Raw genomic sequence first — 19,177 nt, 5'->3', positions numbered from 1 at the left:
CGGGTCTCCCCGTCTACCTCCCCTTCCTCCGGGGCGCCCCCTCGCTGCCTGGCCCGTGACGAGCGCCCGGGCCGCCGGGGACCATGAAGGGCCGAGACCGGGGAGGAGCAGGCCGGCCGGGGCTGCGAGCGCCGTCCACCCAGCTCCGCCTGGACCGGCTGCCCGCCTCTGCGCTCCGCACCGCCAACAGAGGGAGAAAGGGGGACGCGGGAGCTCCCGAAGAGCGGGTGGCTTTCTCTTTTTTTAAAAAAAAACAAAATACAGCAAAGTCACAAGGAGGAGAGGAAAAAAAAAAGGCGTCAGTCCAAAAGTCAAGATAAACCCTTGGCCGCGGCTCGGGCTGTCTGTCCCTCTGAGCGTCCCTCTGCTGCCGCCGCCGACCAAAACCCGACTTTTGTCCCCCCTCCTCCTCCCGGGACAGGAGTCCCCGGCGTGTCCGGCTTCTTCTTGAGTCAGTTACTCGAACACGAATTATCCGCTTGTTGATATTTACAGTCGTCTCCCGCTCTCTCCGCGTCTCCCTCGCTGTGCCGCTGCCGGCGAGACCCTCGCTCTCCTCGGCCGGAGCTGCAGAAGCGGCAGTGAGGAGGAGGAGGAGGAGGAGGGGCCCGGGCGAAGCCGCTGAGCGACGTGCCTACCCGCCAATCAGGAGCCGGCCCGGCCAAGCCGACGCCAAGAATTTTCCCTTATTTGGGCATGGAGTAGGCGTTATCGCCCCGCGCGCGCGGGAGGGGAGGGAATGGGGCCCCGGTGGCGGAATCGGAAGGGACCAATGAGCGGAGGCGGGGGGCGGGCGAGTGAGGGGGCCTTGTGTAACAGAGGGCCAATCGGAAACGAGGTAAGGCGGCGGCGGCGCAGCCAATGGGAAGGCCAGGCAGGGAGGAGACGTCACGAAAGGGGAAGCCGAGAACGCGGGAGGGGCTGGAGGTGTGTTTGACACCGCGCCTGGCAAAGCAGGGAGCACTCCGATTGATCAAGCGTGATCGATAAGCTGGATCCCGATTGCACCGCTTGGCCAGTAACTAACGGCATTTCCAAAGCTCGTTAGCATACGCCCGCCCGAAGGCTTTAGCACGGGGCAGGTCTGCGGCGTAAGGTACAGGGTGCATCATTCGCGCACGCCAGCGTTTCGTTTTCACTCTTCTTGGGTGCGCTGGAATCGATCATCGCCTCCTTTCCTTTAACCCCATTTCGTAACATTGCGTAAATCCCTCGTGACCCAGTCGGCTTTGTCTGAAATCCTGGTAATTAAAGCCGTTCTATTTTCGTATCTGATTAGGTGGGCCGGTACCAGACGGTGAACTCCGCGCAGCGGGTCACTGTTAATGCGGCTGACCGTGCACATCGGTGGGCTATCCCACGCTGCGCTAGAGGTCCCAGGTCCGGGGGTGCATCGTGTGCGCAGGGCTCCCTCTGGTGGCCACTCCTGGTGCTGCACCCTCGTGTTCAGACACGTTGACCTGCCCCTTGCTCTTTCACGGCTGCAGCGGCTCGCCTCGTACTGCGATCGGGTTAGAGGACTTTCTTTCTAAGATGCTGTTAGGCAAACCCACTGCCCTGCTTCCTGTAGTGCAAGCGCTGCCACAGTGCATTCATCGTCCAGTTAGCACCTTGGATAAAAAGTGGCAGCTACATAAAGGCAGAATAACACAAACACAACCAAATACACACAAGTGCTGGGGTCAGGCTCGTTTGATAACTGGGTTTAAACCAGAACTGTAGCTTAGAAGGGTCAATAAATGTTCCTCTCCACACACACTGGAGGGCATGTACATATACACATATATACAGGTGTACAGTATATATTCTATATACACACACTGGTATTCCCTGTATTTTAGCGCACTGCTTGCTTGACATTCAGGAAGGTTTTTAAGGCAAAGTGTTCTAAATCATTTTTTTTTAGTCTCAGTTAAAGGCCATCGTTTAAAAAAAAAAACAGGCAATTTCGAATGAAAAACGAGAACGATCAAAAAGATATTGCAGCCGAGGACTGCAAAGGTCTGGCTCTTGTCCCTCTCTCCACAGGTGCGTCTGTGTCCTGACCTCCAGCTGCCCCAAAGGGCAGAGCGGGGCGGCGCTCACAAGCTGGGAGCGATCCAGTTGAGAAACTTCATGGCCACCTCGAACCCCAGGAAACAGGCCTGAGAGAGCGAGGGAGCGAGGGAGAGAAAGGGGGAGATAGATTTATACCAGGAGAACACTCATTCAGCAGGTTTATACACATGAAACACTGTCCATATGCATTCAACAGAACTGGGAAAGTCCCTGGCCACCCAGAGAGGACAGGCTCAGTGACCACAGCCTGGACACAGGCAGACCTGGCTGTCCAGAGAGGACAGGCTCAGTGGCCACAGTCTGGACACAGACACTGGACACAGTCAGACCTGGCTGCCCAGAGAGGACAGGCTCAGTGACCACAGCCTGGACACAGACACTGGACACAGGCAGACCTGGCTGCCCAGAGAGGACAGGCTCAGTGGCCACAGTCTGGACACAGACACTGGACACAGGCAGACCTGGCTGCCCAGAGAGGACAGGCTCAGTGACCACAGTCTGGACACAGACACTGGACACAGGCAGACCTGGCTGCCCAGAGAGGACAGGCTCAGCGACCACAGTCTGGACACAGACACTGGACACAGGCAGACCTGGCTGTCCAGAGAGGACAGGCTCAGTGGCCACAGTCTGGACACAGACACTGGACACAGGCAGACCTTGCTGCCCAGAGAGGACAGGCTCAGTGGCCACAGCCTGGACACAAGACACTGGACACAGGCAGACCTGGCTGCCCAGAGAGGACAGGCTCAGTGGCCCCAGTCTGGACACAGAAACTGCACACAGGCGGACCTGGCTGCCCAGAGAGGACAGGCTCAGTGACCACAGTCTGGACACAGAGACTGGACACAGGCAGACCTGGCTGCCCAGAGAGGACAGGCTCAGTGGCCCCAGTCTGGACACAGAAACTCACAGCGTTGGCAGGGAAGGCACGCAGCATGACAGCAGTGAAGCCCTTGTACAGCGAGGCCACGCCCTCCTCGCGGAGCAGCTCTCTCAGGACGTCCCGGAAACCGTGTGGGTACCGGCCCTCCGGCGCTGCGGACAGAGGGGCAGAGGGACCGGGTCAGTGCACACCCCTCCCTCCTCTCCCCCCCCAGTCAGAGTTCAGTGGACTGTTCTGTTCTCCACCCCCTCCTGACCCCTGAGCAGAGAGAGAGACCCCTTCTTGTTCTCCCCCACCCCTCCCTCCACCGGCCCACGACCCGTCTCACCGGTCTGGTACCGGGACTTCAGCACGTCCGGGGGGATGGCCACTGCCCAGTTGAAGATGCCCGCCATGCCCCCGGCAAACAGCACGCTGGGGACGCTGAGCTCGTTGGGACTGGAGAGAGAGGAGAGGAGGGGAGGGGGGGGGTCAGTGGGCCAGCTCTCCTCCCCGTTCTGTTCAGCCGGCCTGGTTTCGAGAGCCCGAACGCACCCCGATCCAAACGTACGATTATAGTAGCCCCAGATCGCCAGGTGGCGGCGGGCCCCCCAGGCACACGCCCCCTGACCGACCCGGTCAGGCCCGCGGGTCCCCGGCCACATCTGGGCCAGCGGTGACCAGAGAACTGCATGTTGGGGCTCCGGGCCCAGCGGTTGGATATCACACCCCCAGCCCCCAGCGGTGCCCAGGACACTTGTGTTGTCTCTGGGGGGGGGGTCAATGAGCCCCCCCCCCGGTCAGGGGCACTGCTGACCAGCCCCCCGCGCAGCTGCAGATAGACGGGCACGGGCGCTGACCTTTTGCCCTCGGGAGTCAGGATGTGCTTCAGCCACTCGTACGTCATGAAGTACATCCCGCTGGCCGGCACGTCTGAGAGAGGGAGACAGCGTCCGTATCAGGGTCTCAGTCTCGCGGTTCGGTTTGTTTGTCATACACACAGGCGCAATGAAATGCTTATTTGCACGTTCGCTCCTATACACAGACATCAAAGGAATCGCCCAAAAGATAAAGACAGAACAGCAGCAGCAACAACAAATTAAATGACGTATAACAAAAAAAAAACAAATACATTCTCTCTCTCTCCCAGTGTCTCTCTCAGTGTCTCTCTCAGTGTCTCTCTCCCAGTGGGTCTCCCAGTGGGTCTCCCAGTGGGTCTCCCAGTGGGACTCCCAGTGGGACTCCCAGTGGGACTCCCAGTGGGACTCCCAGGGCCCTCCCTCGTCAGTACCTCTCATGAGAGTGAGCACCGTGCCCTTGTAGACGCCCCTCAATCCGCTCTCTCTGTACAGCTGCTTCACGCAGTCCAGCGGCCCGGCGTACTTCACCTCCCCCGAGGCCGCCTGGATCTGCAGGGCCACAGAGTAAACCCGCTGTCACTCAACCACACAGCGCTCTCGGCTCAAACCCAGCCTCACACCCGCGGGGCACGGCCCTGACCTGCAGGAGGCACTTGATCCTCTCTCCAGGAGCCATGATGGCAGTGGTGAAGACTCCCGACAGCATTCCCGCTGCGAAGAGCTGGGGGTACCTGAGAGAGAGGACAGAGGATGGAGAGGAGACAGGAAGAGGCGGGGAGAAGGGGGGAAGAAGGCAGGAAGGGGTGGGGAGAAGGCAGGAAGGGGCGGGGAGAAGGAAAAGAGAGTTGGACAACATGGAAGAGGGAGTGAACCAGGAAAGAGAGGGAGGGATGGGGAATGAAAGAGTTAAGGGAGACAAGAGGACAAAGAAGTTCAGGCACACATTTGGGTTTACAGAGCGTCGCTCGCAAATACTCCTGGGCTGCACTACGCAAAGCTCTGTGGTGAATTTATGGGGGGAGCTTTGGGGTCTCACTCACGTCAGCACATCATCGGGGCTCCTCTGCTGCAATTTCTTGCCGAGGCCAAAGCCGAAAAAGCAGACGGCAAACATGGGGGTCACCCCCACGATTGGGGCAGCCATCCCCTTATACAGCCCCCGCACCCCCTGCGAGAGAGAAGGACAGAGGAACAGGGGAAGAGACAGATAATGATTAAACCTAACAAGGGGTGTCTAACGCCCCACATGTTCTCTTACCAGCCACACTTTCAACCCCCCTTTATCTCCTTCACCCTCCTGCCCCCCCCCCCCCCCCCCAGGTAAGGGTCTCCAGCCCCCACACCTCTTTGACGAAGGTCTTCCTGAAGCAGTCAAACGTGCCTTTATACTGGGGTGTCTGGCCAGGGCTCGGCTTGGGCTGCGTCTGCAAACGCACCTGCAGGAGAGATGGAGACAGGACGGGGGGGGGGGTTAGACTGAGAGAGAGAGAGATCTGACCCCCCCCCTCAGCACCCCAGCTGCAGCGATTCCGCCTGCCGGGGAGACACGGCAGCGCTCAGGGCTGAAGGTGCATTTTTTAGAACATTTTACCACTTTTTTTTAAAGGCCCGGGCGGCGTGGCGGCGCAGTGGTCACAGCGCTGGGGCCCCGGGTTCCATTCCAGACCTGGGGTGCTGTCTGTGTGGAGTTTGCATGTTCTCCCCGCGTTTGCGTGGGTGTCCTCCCACAGAGTAAAGACATGCTGGGGGGGGTCAACTGGCTTCTGGGAAAACTGGCCCTTGTGTGAGTGTGTCTGTGTGTGTGTGTGTGTGTGTGTGTGTGTGTGAGTAAGTGTGAGTGTGAGTGTGAGTGTGAGTATGAGTGTGTGTGCCCTGTGATGGACTGGCGTCTCGTCCAGGGTGTAGCCTGCCTTGCGCCTCCGCTGCTTGCTGGGATAGACTCTGGCCCCCCTGCGACCCTGAATTGGTCAGAAAATGGACGGATAAGGCCTTTATTATTTCACCTTGTTTTGACCATACACATGTAGTCAAAAAAAGGTCAAACTCGAAATCTCTTGCACCCCGTTCTGGCCCAGTTCTGTATTGAAGAGCCCTGTAGGTAGTAAAACCCGGAGCGGATCGGTCCGCTATGCAACGGGAGCCGCACTGTCTGCTTGGCAAGCTGTTAGGGAGACCTGAGCTTGCAGATCACAGGCTCATCTCCAACCCCCTGGCGACGAGAGTGACGTGGGAAGTCGTTTCTTTATCCTATGGGTTAGATATGAAACTGGGGTAAAGGTCACAGCGTGCACTATCTGAGTGGGACCACGACACCAACTATAACAATGTATAATACTGTCTCGTTCCAAACGACTGAGGGACGTGAAGGCGCGTTACAAATAATCACAATACCAACATCGCCGGCTACTGTGCGGGCATGCGGGGCATGCGACTCCCTAAATATTCCGGTCGCAGCGCTCAGCGAGTCCGAAGTCCACCCCTCCGAGGCTGAGGAGTTAGAAAAACACGTCCTGCGACCCCGACAGCTCCGGGGTTCACAGTATGCGTGTCCAGCGTGTCCCCAAAGATGCAGAAAGTGGGGCGATACGTGTCCAGTAAATAAGAGGAAACACCATTTCCCAACATAACATACTAAGAAGTAAAAATCCACTCTAGATCACAATAAGCATTTAAGAACATTCAACTTAAGTGTCCCAGCGGTGTCAGAAACACATGCAGAACAAACACGAGGCGAGTCGCTCGGGTCCCCCGTGACCCCCCGTGAAGTTTACCTTGATCGTGTCCAGGGGGTGCCCCGCGAACACGAGACACACGCCCCCGAAGCCCCCAGCGAAGAAATTCTTCAGCGGGCTGATCGGCTGCTGCTGTTTGGACATGGCTGGGAGGACAGTACAAGCTCTTGCAGGTTGATAACAAAACTTAAAACAAAACAATTTTTTAATAAAAATGTAATCGGTGACAAAAAAAAGTCAAGGCAGCACCGGGTAGGTGCGCTGTTTGCAGCGGGAGTGACAGAGCGAGTGCAAAACTCTCCTTCCCCGAGTGTCCCCGCTCCGCCGCCCGACCTTTCACCCACATAGCCGGCCGGACCGCTTTCACTGTAACACCCACAGCTGTTCCCCCCCAGCCGCTTCCGCTCCAGGACCGGAAACGGGGCGAGAGCTTCTTGTGAAATACGCTGATTATGTGATATTAGCTTAAGCTCCTTATTGAAAGATAAATGATTACCCTTTAAAATACATTTTTGCGTAACTGCATAGTTCCCGGCCCAAGCCCTGATAAAATTACTTTTAAAATTAATTTTAATTTCCGCACAAGTCATTTCTTCCATTAGAATTATGTTAATAATAATAATAATTGCTTACACTTATATAGCGCTTTTCTGGACACTCCACTCAAAGCGCTTTACAAGTAATGGGGACTCCCCTCCACCACCACCAATGTGCAGCATCCACCTGGATGATGCGACGGCAGCCATAGTGCGCCAGAACGCTCACCACACATCAGCAGCCATATCACTCTGCAACTCCCAGCTGGCCGCCCACTGAAGCTCAGCAGGTGTGAGCCTGGTCAGTACCTGGATGGGAGACTCCTGGGAAAAACTAAGGTTGCTGCTGGAAGAGGTGTCAGTGGGGCCAGTGGGGGGCGCTCTCACCCTGCAGTCCATGTGGGTCCTAATGCCCCAGTATAGTGACGGGGACACTATACTGTAAACGGGCGCCGTCCTTTGGATGAGATGTAAAACTGAGGTCCTGACTCTCTGTGGTCATTAAAAATCCCAGGGTGTTTCTTGAAAAGAGTAGGGGTGTCACCCCAGTTTCCTGGACAAATTTCTTCCCTGGCCTTTACCAGTCATGGCCTCCTAATAACCCCCCTCTCTGAACTGGCTCCATCACTCTGCTCTCCTCCCCACTGAGAGCTGCTGTGTGGGGAGCGGACTGGAGCATCATCCAGGTGGGGCTGCACACTGGTGGGGGTGGAGGGGATCCCCATGACCTGTAAAGCGCTTTGATTGGAGTGTCCAGAAAAGCGCTATTCAAGTGTAAGCAATTACTGTTATTATTATTATTATCACTGTGGCGGCCATTGTCTTTGTGTTGCCTGTCCTCCCTGGCCACCCCCTCCCCCCGCCCCTGCCACCACCTCAGGGGGATTAAGCACCTGCTGACAGGGGGAATCTTGGCTCACACGATTACCTGCAGACAAGGCGATCCGCTGGCCAGTCCGTCCCACACACACACACCCACCCACCCCGGACGCTGGACACAGGCAGGGGCCAGGACACTGGACCGCCAGCCCGGGGACATTCCGTGCTGGATTGAGGACTCGGGCGTGCTCGGGACAGGAAGAAGAAAGCAGGGGGATTCGAGGCAGTAGAACTCCAGGGTGTCCGGCACCACAGGCTGGGGCAGAGACGGAGCTTTTAATTGGGGGTCCGGAGCCAGGAAAGCGAGCCAGAGGTGGACCGCAAGCGAGCCGAACCAGAAAAAAACCCAGGCAGGATGCAGGAGGAGTATGATGTCATCGTTCTGGGGACAGGACTCAAGGTAAGGTCCCCGGTAGGACCTCTCTCAGGGGGCCTGTCGATGGCGCTGTCCCTTTTAACTGGTTCAGATGTTCTGTGGGGGTGCCAGGCGCTGCCGGCCCGGCGCTCGGGGGGCTGCAGTGAACTGCTGGCTCAGCCGGGCTGGTTTATTCCGGTGCTGCTAACTGTCCGGGGCTCAGCTCCGTGATCTCATTAGGGCTGGACGGATCGCTCGCTCGCCCGCCGCGCGCGCAGGATGTGCTGACAAAACACGCTCCCTCAGAGTGCTACGGGCTCCCCCCACCCCCCCACCCCTCCGCGAGACCGGTTGGCACAGTCCGGGGAAAGTGGACTGCTCCATTTCCTGTGAGCGGGGAGGGGGTGTTGCGTGAAGGCTGTCCTGTCACAGCAAAATGGCGCTCCCTGGCTTTCCCACTCTCTGTCTCCTTCCTGGCACAGGGGCACAGGGACACAGGGACACCGGGGGACAGGGACACAGGGACACAGGGACACCAGGGCACTGGGACACAGGGACACAGGGACACCGGGGGACAGGGACACAGGGACACAGGGGCACAGGGACACCGGGACACAGGGACACAGGGACACCAGGGCACAGGGACACCAGGGCACTGGGACACAGGGACACCGGGGGACAGGGACACAGGGACACAGGGACACAGGGACACCAGGGCACTGGGACACAGGGACACAGGGACACAGGGACACCAGGGCACTGGGACACAGGGGCACAGGGACACGGGGACACAGGGACACGGGGACACAGGGACACCGGGGCACAGGGACACGGGGACACGGGGACACGGGGACACAGGGACACAGGGGCACAGGGACATAGGGACAGAGGGGCACAGGGGCACGGGCACAGGGACACAGGGACACAGGGACACGGGCACAGGGACACAGAGACACAGAGACACCGGGACACAGGGACACAGGGCACAGGGACACAGGGACACGGGGACACAGGGACACCGGGGCACAGGGACACAGGGACACAGGGACACCAGCGCACAGGGACAATCGAAGCAAAGCTCATTCCATTGAGAGCCCGAACTCCTCCTCCCCTGACCCGTCCAGACACCGGCTCTGTCTCCCCCTCCTTGTCCCTGCCTGGCCGATCCGTGTCCACTCCCTGTTCACCACGCCTCCGTCTCTCTCCTCTTTCCAAGGAGTGCATTCTCTCCGGGATTATGTCCGTCAGCGGGAAGAGGGTCCTCCACATCGACCAGAACCCCTACTATGGAGCGGAGAGCGCCTCCATCACCCCGCTGGAGGAGGTGGGTCTGCGGGCGGGGCGGTGTCCCTGGGGGACAAGGGCTTGCTTGGGAGGAAGGGCTGGAGTGCCCTTCTGTGTGTGTGTTTAGAACGGGCCTCTGGCCCTGTGTGGAGCTTGCATGCTCCCATGGAGTGGCTCCGTCGTCCCCATGTGCTCTTCCCCGGAGTCCTGTCCGGGGCGTGTCCCTCCTCCGTGACCTTCACCAGGACTGCGTGACTTTCAGATGATGTACGGATATAGGGGTGTCTGGATGTAGGGGTATAGGGGTGTAGGGGTGTCTGGATGTAGGGGTGTGCGGATGTAGGAATATAGGGATATAGGGGTATAGGGGTGTAGGGGTGTGTGGATGTAGGAATATAGGGGTGTAGGGGCGTCTGGATGTAGGGGTGTGCGGATGTAGGAATATAGGGGTATAGGGGTGTAGGGGTGTAGGGGTGTAGGCATGTAGGGGTGTAGGGATGCTTTAACAAATAACCCTGGAGATGTCCTCCCCTGCTCCCCTCCTCTCTCTCAGCTGTACAAGAAGTTCAAGATGCCTCTTCCCTCCAAATCCATGGGCCGGGGCCGCGACTGGAATGTCGACCTCATCCCCAAATTCCTCATGGCCAACGGTAGGAGCCTCCAGCTGGTGGGGGCGGGGATACGTGACCTCTGGCCGGCTGTGCGACACCCCCTCTCACACCTGGACACAGACAACGAGCCTCTCGGACCCTGTGCGCTCTGGGTGGCTGAGCAGCAGAGCAGTCCGCAGGGCCAGAATCCTACACACCTGGCGCAACAGGACGTGGCACCCTGTTCCCTGACCGCCCCCTCCCCTCATACCACTGCCAGCCAAATCTGCCCAGTCCACAGCTCCCTGGACCACCCACAGCGACTGCCCACACCAGGCACTTTAACCCTGCAACACAACCCACTGCAACATGTCCAGCACCACACGCTCAGAGGACATCGTGTCTGTCCAGCGAGCCTGTTGACTGCATCTCGTGCGGAAACTTCCTGGAGACCGGAGGAAGACTGTCCGGGCTGTGAGGATCAATGATCCCTCCCGACCGACAGTTCCCCGTTTCACCTCTAAGAGCCAGGATCTTTCCGATCTCTCCCTCTGCGTCCTCGCTCAGGGGTTTCGGAAACCCTCTTGCAGGAAGACACCCGAAACCAAAGTGCCCCTGAGACCTGGATCACACCCCCCTCCCTCCTCTCAACAACAGACTTGTCTCCTTCGCTCAGATCCCGCCCTTCCGCCCCTCTCCTCCCGTTCTCCCTTCTCCCCTGCTCTGTCCTCTGTCCTCTGTCCCTTCCCCCTCTCCCTCGCCCCCGCAGAAGCTCCCCATCCGAAACGTTGTGCTGCTGTTCTTCCCCTACCTGGGCCGGTTCCTTTGCAGCCAGCGCAGGCCGACGCAGCCGTGTGCAGGGGTGCCATGTGCACGGCGGTGTGCAGCCGGCCTCTGCGCTGTGTAGCGGTGTGTAGCAGTGTGTAGCGGTGTGTAACAGTGTGTAGCGCTGTGTAGCGGTGTGTAGCGGTGTGTAACAGTGTGTAGCGGTGTGTAGCGGTTTGTAGCAGTGTGTAGCGCTGTGTAGCGCTGTGTAGCGGTGTGTAGCGGTGTGTAACGGTGTGTAGCGGTGTGTAGCGGTGTGTAACAGTGTGTAGCGGTGTGTAGCAGTGTGTAGCGGTGTGTAGCGCTGTGTAGCGGTGTGTAGCGGTGTGTAACAGTGTGTAGCAGTGTGTAACAGTGTGTAGCAGTGTGTAGCGCTGTGTAGTGCTGTGTAGCGGTGTGTAGCAGTCTGCAGGAGCTCTGGCAGGCGCTGACAAAGTCAACCCAGCAGGCTTCTTCAGAACCAAAAGTGAAATATGAAACAAAGGAGACAGGAGTGAACTACGGGGAAGGGCACTTAGTGTAACGAACAGTTCTTTCCGGACCCTATGCGGACAACACAGTCCGACGGAGTGGGGGAACACTAGGGAAACGTCATGCAGGAAAACAGGGCTGAAGACAGGGGGGCGTGTCCAAAGTGCGCTGGTGCACGGGGGAGGTGTGGCCGAGGCGAACAATCCCAAAGAATAATCCATAGAGTATCCAAAACACGAAGGTAAGTCCAAAACCAGGAGATCCATCAGAACTCGGAATTAAAACCACGAAGGCCGGGTCGGAACCGGCGGACGGGGAACAGGAACGGGAACGGAGGTTAAAACCTTAACGGGACCAGGCGCTTCCTGGTCCCGGACTCGCACGATATGGAAATCAGATGCAGAGCCCGGAAGAGCGTCAGCGCCTGGCTTATAAGGTGGGCAGGGAATAGGGCGCAGGTTCATGGAATGAAGTCTTTAGTGAAAGGGCTGGAGCACCCTTAAGGAGGGGGGACTATAGTCGTGACACTTAGAACTGAGCACAGGAGGCACTTCTTTACACAAAGGGTGGTGGGAGCGTGGAACAAGCTGGGCAGCCATGGTTTTGGAGCCGATTCCCTGGTCCTTTTTTGAGATCCTGCTATCAATTAGCTACCTGGAACTGAAAGGGCTGGTGGGGCCGACAGACGTCTCTCTAGGCGTAACATCTTCTGCTGCTCTAGGTCAGCTGGTGAAGATGCTGCTGTACACAGAGGTGACTCGTTACCTGGACTTCAAGGTGGTGGAGGGCAGCTTTGTGTACAAAGCCGGCCGGGTGCATAAAGTCCCCTCCACTGAGGCCGAGGCCCTGGCATCAGGTAACACTGGCTCTTCTGTCTGTACCCCTGCTCCTTTCACTGTCTGTACCCCTGCTCCTCTCACTGTCTGTACCCCTGCTCCTCTCACTGTCTGTACCCCTGCTCCTCTCACTGTCTGTACCCCTGCTCCTCTCACTGTCTGTACCTCTGCTCCTCTCACTGTCTGTACCCCTGCTCCTCTCACTGTCTGTACCCCTGCTCCTCTCACTCTCTGTCTGTACCTCAACCCCCTAGCCTTTATTATTGTACAAAAGTTACAATAAGAAAAAAAGCCTGTTTCTGTCTTTGTGTGTCTGATCCTGTCTCTTTCTTTTTGTCTCTCCCTGGCTCTGTGTGTCTGAGCCTGTCTCAATGTCTCTCTGTGTGTCTGTACTGTGTGTGTGAGAGGGTACTGCCTCTGTCTCTGTGTGTCTGTACTGTGTGTGTGAGAGGGTACTGCCTCTGTCTCTGTGTGTCTGTACTGTGTGTGAGAGGGTACTGCCTCTGTCTCTGTGTGTCTGTACTGTGTGTGAGAGGGTACTGCCTCTGTCTCTGTGTGTCTGTCCTGTGTGTGAGAGGGTACTGCCTCTGTCTCTGTGTGTCTGTACTGTGTGTGAGAGGGTACTGCCTCTGTCTCTGTGTGTCTGTACTGTGTGTGTGAGAGGGTACTGCCTCTGTCTCTGTGTCTCTGTACTGTGTGTGAGAGGGTACTGCCTCTGTCTCTGTGTGTCTGTACTGTGTGTGAGAGGGTACTGCCTCTGTCTCTGTGTCTCTGTACTGTGTGTGAGAGGGTACTGCCTCTGTCTCTGTGTGTCTGTACTGTGTGTGAGAGGGTACTGCCTCTGTCTCTGTGTGTCTGTACTGTGTGTGTGAGAGGGTACTGCCTCTGTCTCTGTGTCTCTGTACTGTGTGTGAGAGGGTACTGCCTCTGTCTCTGTGTGTCTGTACTGTGTGTGAGAGGGTACTGCCTCTGTCTCTGTGTGTCTGAGCCTGTCTGTCTCTGTGTCTCTGTACTGTGTGTGAGAGGGTACTGCCTCTGTCTCTGTGTGTCTGTCCTGTGTGTGAGAGGGTACTGCCTCTATCTCTGTGTGTCTGAGCCTGTCTGTCTCTGTGTCTCTGTACTGTGTGTGAGAGGGCACTGCCTCTGTCTCTGTGTGTCTGTACAGACCTGATGGGGATGTTTGACAAGCGCCGTTTCCGGAAGCTGCTCCTGTTCATCCTGAACTTCGACGAGGGCGACCCGCGGACCCACCAGGACCTGGACCCCCACCAGACCTCCATGCGTGACGTCTTCCGCAAGTTCGACCTGGGGCCCGATGTGATCGAGTTCACCGGGCACGCGCTGGCGCTGCACCGCAACGACGAGTCAGTACCGCCGCCTGCAGGGGGCGCTCCCCTGTGTTCACTCTGGTTGCTTCAGGGCAGGTGCAGAGCTACAGCACAGACAGCATGCGTTATTTCTAAACTGAGTACTGAGCCCTTCCCCGAGAGACCACTGTTATTCATGCGCCCTTGGGCTAACACAGTGATCATCCATGGCCTCGACAGGGCTGAAAAATGGGACGGGAGACCTCTCAGGATAAAACAGGAGGCAGTTGTAAGTGGCGTTAGTGGTTAGTGGTGCAGTAGGAGGTGCCTTGCCTCTGGACGAGAATTCCCAAACGAATGCCCCCGTATGGTGAGTGCAGACATTGTGCTGTAGCAGGAGTTGTCCTCCGGGTGAGACGTTAAGCTGAGGTCTTGAACACATGGTCCGAAGAGCCGATGGCAAGGCTCCTAGCAGAAGCAGGGGTGTCAACTCCAGCGCCCCGGCTGAACTCCACTCTGTTTTCGGCTGGAACTGTCTGGCCTCCCTAAAGTCCTCTCCTGATTCTCCCACGCTGTCTCCTCCCCAGGCCTGTGTGCTGCAGGGCTGCTGTGTGCTGCTCTTCAGTGGCGGGTGAAGTGGGTCTCCCCCCCGTGTGTCAAGCGCTTTGCTTTTCTTTGGGGTGAAGGATGCTGTATGAATGCAACCAACTGGAACAGGCTCAGGGGCTTGGGGAACGAGCACCTGATCCCACCCCAGGGCTCTGGTTTCCCAAGGAGCTCGACCTCTTCAGCCACAGCCAGGGAGGGAGTGGGACTTGAACGGAGACCTTTCCTGCGTGGATCCCTCTCCCTGCCTCGGTTTGTCTCACTGCCCCTGTGTCTCGCAGCTACCTGGACCAGCCCTGCATCGACACCATCCAGCGGATCAAGCTATACTGCGAATCTCTGGCTCGCTACAACAAGAGCCCCTACCTGTACCCCCTGTACGGGCTGGGGGAGCTTCCCCAGGGCTTTGCCAGGTAAGACCCCAGGGCCGAGGGACAGCAGAGAGGTTGCAGATGAGAGTAGCACCATCTAGCCCAGTTCAGGTCCACTTAATCACCCCAGACTCTCACACAGCATGTCTTGGGAGGGTCCGAAGTGTCTCTCAGCGACTAGGTCTAGTATCTCAACCTTGCAGGGAATAAAAACATACATGCATACAGCACAAAATACAAAGGGGACACTGACGCTTCTTAGATCAGCAACAGTCTGCCAGACCTCCTGCAGTAACTGCTCAGAACACTGTCTCTTTCTTCCCTCTCTCTCCCTCTCTCCCTGTCCCTCTTTCCCTCCCTCTCCGTGTTCCTCTCTCTCCCTCTCCATGCCCCGTCCCTCTCTCTTCCTGTCCTTCCCTCTCTCTCTGCCCCATCTCTCTCTCCCTCCCTCTCCCTGTCCCTGCCCCTGTCCCTCTCTCCCCTCCTCTCCCCCTGCCCCTGTCCCTCTCTCTCCCTCTCCCCAGGCTCAGTGCGGTCTATGGAGGGACCTACATGCTGAACCGCCCGGTGGATGAGATCGTGCTGGAGAACGGAAGAGTCGTGGGTGTCCGCTCAGATGGAGAGGTGGGAGAAACACTGGGGGACGGAAAGTCTGGGAGAGAGATCCTGGGGATGAACAGAGCTACAAAAAGTGGAAACTACAGGGAAGAGCATTTAAAACTGAGAACTTTGCTTTACACAAAGGGTGGTGGGGGTGTGGAACAAGCTGGGCAGCCATGTTGTTGAAGCTGAAGCCCTGGTTTCTTTCCAGTGACAGCTGGATGAGATCCTGGGATCAAATAGCTATCTAAAGTGTCCAGATGGACTGAATTGTCCATGACCCGTCGTATGTTCTCATGAAAGACAGAAGCTGAAAAGATGAAAGAATGGAATGGAGGCAAAAAGAGAAAGGGAATGAGGCAGGCAGGCAGATGGAAAAAGGCAGAGAGAGGGAGGGGGGTCTGCAGAGGAGACATCAACTAGGCAGTTCATTTTAGCCTCTAGGACCTGAGCTGGGAGTCGTGCTCTAGGTGAGACAGTCTATCCCTCTTTGCCCTTTATTTTTCATTAAATACCCCCGCCCCCCCCCCCACTGCCCCGCAGATGGCCCGCTGTAAGCAGCTGATTTGCGACCCCTCCTACGTGCCGAACCGGGTCAGGAAAGTGGGCCGGGTCATCCGGGTCATTTGCATCCTGAACCATCCGATCAAGCACACGCAGGACGCTAACTCTTGCCAGATCATCATCCCACAGACGCAGCTCAACAGGAAGTCAGGTATGACATCTCAGGGAATCCCGAACGCAATGACGACATCACAGGTTATGTGACCCCCAGGCCAGCAGGCTGTGTAGGTCCACAATAAGTCACCAGTTTCTACAGAGAGAAATAGAAAACAAAATCTACAGAGAGGTAACAATTCCCTTATGAGCAATTAAACAGGTGATGTGTTTAATTAATTCAGAGGTCTTTTAGGACCACAATGTAAGCACTCTTTGGTTCCTAAAGACCAGAGTTCACTTAACAGATTGGTAGGCCGATTCATCAGTTATTCACAGTTGCCAATCGTATTCAATCGCGTACCTTGAAGACCAGTGGTCTAGAGCCTTGGACCCCACCTCTCTCTCCTCCTGAAAGTGCTCTGTTTCGTTTAATCATACAACACGCTCTCAGTCCACCTCACCCTGCAGAGCCCAGTGCGCCTTCTGGCCCGATGAGCTGGGTTTTGTCTGAAAGCCAGGACACACAGTAATAACGCCCCACACCCTCCCCCCCCTCCCCGTGCCCCCTGTCTTTCCCGGCGCCCACGCCTCGCCCCCCGCCTCTCGCCCGCGCAGACGTCTACGTGTGCATGGTGTCCTACGCCCACAATGTGGCGGCGGAGGGGAAGTACATCGCCATGGTGAGCACCACAGTGGAAACCAGCAACCCCGAGAAAGAGGTGCAGCCCGGCCTGGACCTGCTGGAGCCCATCATGCAGAAGTGAGTGACCACAGCCTGGACACCCCAGACAGACCTGGCTGCCCAGAGAGGACAGGCTCAGTGACCACAGCCTGGCCAGAGAAACTGGACACAGGCAGGCCTGGCTGTCCGGAGAGGACTGGCTCAGTGCCCACAGCCTGGCCAGAGAAACTGGACACAGGCAGACCTGGCTGCCCAGAGAGGACAGGCTCAGTGACCACAGTCTGGACACAGACACTGACACTAGACACAGGCAGACCTGGCTGCCCAGAGAGGACAGGCTCAGTGACCACAGCCTGGCCAGAGAAACTGGACACAGGCAGACCTGGCTGCCCAGAGAGGACAGGCTCAGTGACCACAGCCTGGCCAGAGAAACTGGACACAGGCAGACCTGGCTGTCCAGAGAGGACAGGCTCAGTGACCACAGTCTGGACACAGACACTGGACACAGGCAGACCTGGCTGTAAAAAGAGGACAGGCTCAGTGACCAAAGCCTGGTCAGATAAATTGGCCACAGGTAGACTTGGCTGTCCAGATGGGACAGGCTCAGTGACCACAGCTTGGTTATAGAAACTGGACACAGACAGACCTGGCTGTCCAGAGAGCCCGCATACTGACACAGACAGACTTTCACCAAGAGGCTGCACTGCAGTGGAAGAGGCCCAGACTATTAAAATAAGTCAATCTTTCTTCCTGCTCTTAAGTACTGACGTGTCTTCATGCCATGCGATTGGTCAACAGGTTCGTCTCCGTTAGCAACCTGCTTGTCCCCACCGACGATGGGAGCAAGAGCCAGGTAATAGTTGGCTTGGTAACCAGGGGAGGGGCTTTTCAGCGAGGGGTGTGGTAAACCTGGGAAACCTGCAATGAGAGGAAGGAAGCTATAACTATCAGAGTGATCAGATAACTCAGGGAGGACGTTTGCAATAAGGGGAGGGGATATGTAAATATGGGAGTGGCAGTTTAGGAGGGGTTCTGTGAAAAGGGGGAGGGGTTCAGTAACTAGTGTGAGGATATATAGGAGAGTGGGAGTGGCCATGCAGCTGGGGGAGGGGTTCAGTAACTAGTGTGAGGATATATAGGAATGTGTAATCTTTTTTGCAATTACATGTAATTTGGAAATAGTGGAAAACAGTGGGTCTTTGTCTCTCTCCCCGTCCAGATATTTATTTCTCACTCCTATGATGCCACAACACACTTTGAGACGGAGTGTGAGGACATCAAGGACATGTACCGCCGCATGACAGGGTCAGAGTTCAACTTTGGCAACCTGCGCAGAGAGCACTGCGATGTCTGTGAGGAGGACTGAGGGGCTCGCGCACGCAGAGACAGACGGAGCGGAACACCGGACGGCCGATGACACGCAGCACCGCGGCACGCCGACACACTGACAATGACCTACTGGAACGATGGATAAATGAGCAGCCAGACTCAGTTTACTTAATTGAGAAAAAAAAATTGACAGACAAACAAGGACAGAACCCCCATTTCAAACACTGCTCTTTCTCCCCAGCTAATCTCCCAGCATTCCCATCTTGTAAACTCATTGGTCATTGTGTGGCTCCACCCCAATGGCAGCTGACCAATGAGAATAGCACAGGGTCATGGGCTAGCCCCTCCCTTCTCCCCCTTCAGTCCCTCCCTTCCACAGTGTGTGTTAAACAGAGCCAGTCCACCCCAATAAATGTTTTTGGAGACATGCTGTCTGACTCCCTGGTTTGTTTTGGCTTTAATGAAACTTCATTACAACAGTAGCAGTACCATTAGACAGGATGGCATTGGTCTGGGGACCATTCCCCACGGGGCAGGGCAGAATAAAAAGGTAAACTGGTGATCCTCAATTTGTAAAAAAAGATTTCCCCCATTAATACTATGCATTGACTTCTGTCTTACCAACAGGAGTTTGTGATGGTTTCACCCTGATTTCACTGAGCCTCAGCCTACGTGGCGTTTGTGTAAGGAGAGGAAGGGGGACAGAGTGAGGGACTGGGGGGTGAAAGAGATGTAGTGGGGATTAGCGGAGGCTCAGAGGTGCAAAGGTCACTTATCCGAGTGAAGGACACGGCCTGAGCAGAGAGGGACCCCTCTGCAGGAACAGACTGGCCTGTGAGGATTACAGGCAGGGATTCCTTCGTCAGGCCTTTAAACAGATTACTGCCCCTGCGCTAATAACTAGGCCAGGGACAGTCAGTCCCATTAACCCCACGCCTCGCAAGAAGCGCCATGCGGACACAGAGTCGACCTCTCACTCCCCTCTCCCAGGGGTGTCCTGCCTCAGCGGGCCAGCAGAGGAGCCGGACAGTCACCTCTCCCGGCCGGGGCCTGCCCTCCTGAGCCTGAGCTCCAGCCCCAGCACCCGCGTGTTGACACGATGACTTTGAGGGCCTTCTCTTCGAGGACGGCTCAGGCGCTGACGGATGACCGAGAGGTCGAAATCCATGTGGCGCAGAGGAGCGCCGCCTGGAGCGGTCCACACAGGAGGTTCAGAATTAAACACCGGGCAACAAGCAGAGCAACGCAAGGGAGCGCAAAAGCAGAACTTTCAAAGGTGAACTGTGGGATTTAAAAACTCCACTGGTGACACGGGGTGTGGGCAGGCAGGG

At 56.9% G+C, this 19,177-nt stretch overlaps 2 protein-coding genes and 1 long non-coding RNA gene across 3 annotated transcripts in view; 1 reads left to right on the top strand and 2 right to left on the bottom strand.

The window, feature by feature from the left end:
* Positions 1–7,534, bottom strand: part of LOC148662208 (uncharacterized) — a 146,727-nt gene extending 139,193 nt beyond the window's left edge. The window contains exon 1 of the long non-coding RNA XR_015939688.1: positions 7,361–7,534. This is a non-coding gene — a long non-coding RNA (uncharacterized LOC148662208). The remainder of the gene's footprint in view (positions 1–7,360) is intronic.
* Positions 251–6,887, bottom strand: slc25a20 (solute carrier family 25 member 20). The gene is made up of 9 exons (XM_088637124.1): positions 6,555–6,887; positions 5,127–5,219; positions 4,824–4,951; positions 4,424–4,514; positions 4,215–4,332; positions 3,784–3,856; positions 3,273–3,382; positions 2,972–3,096; positions 251–2,144 (listed from the first exon to the last, which is right to left on the bottom strand). Exons 1-9 carry the CDS (start codon positions 6,657–6,659, stop codon positions 2,082–2,084), a joined length of 906 nt encoding a protein of 301 aa, XP_088493250.1. The 5' UTR covers positions 6,660–6,887; the 3' UTR covers positions 251–2,081.
* Positions 7,535–7,993: 459 nt separating the features above from the next.
* LOC148662207 (rab GDP dissociation inhibitor beta-like) lies at positions 7,994–18,276 on the top strand. The gene is made up of 11 exons (XM_088637120.1): positions 7,994–8,330; positions 9,502–9,609; positions 10,123–10,219; positions 12,177–12,311; positions 13,457–13,655; positions 14,486–14,617; positions 15,100–15,199; positions 15,719–15,890; positions 16,451–16,595; positions 17,316–17,370; positions 17,737–18,276. The coding sequence occupies exons 1-11, from the start codon at positions 8,286–8,288 to the stop codon at positions 17,881–17,883; spliced, it is 1,335 nt and encodes a 444-aa protein (XP_088493246.1). The 5' UTR covers positions 7,994–8,285; the 3' UTR covers positions 17,884–18,276.
* The last annotated feature ends 901 nt before the right edge of the window (positions 18,277–19,177 follow it).

The sequence above is a fragment of the Lepisosteus platostomus genome, chromosome 6 (assembly GCF_059453375.1).
Source record: "Lepisosteus platostomus isolate fLepPlt1 chromosome 6, fLepPlt1.hap1, whole genome shotgun sequence".
NCBI lineage: Eukaryota > Metazoa > Chordata > Actinopteri > Semionotiformes > Lepisosteidae > Lepisosteus > Lepisosteus platostomus.
Note: the sequence above shows the minus strand (reverse complement) of the source record. Positions and strands in the feature narration are given on the sequence as shown.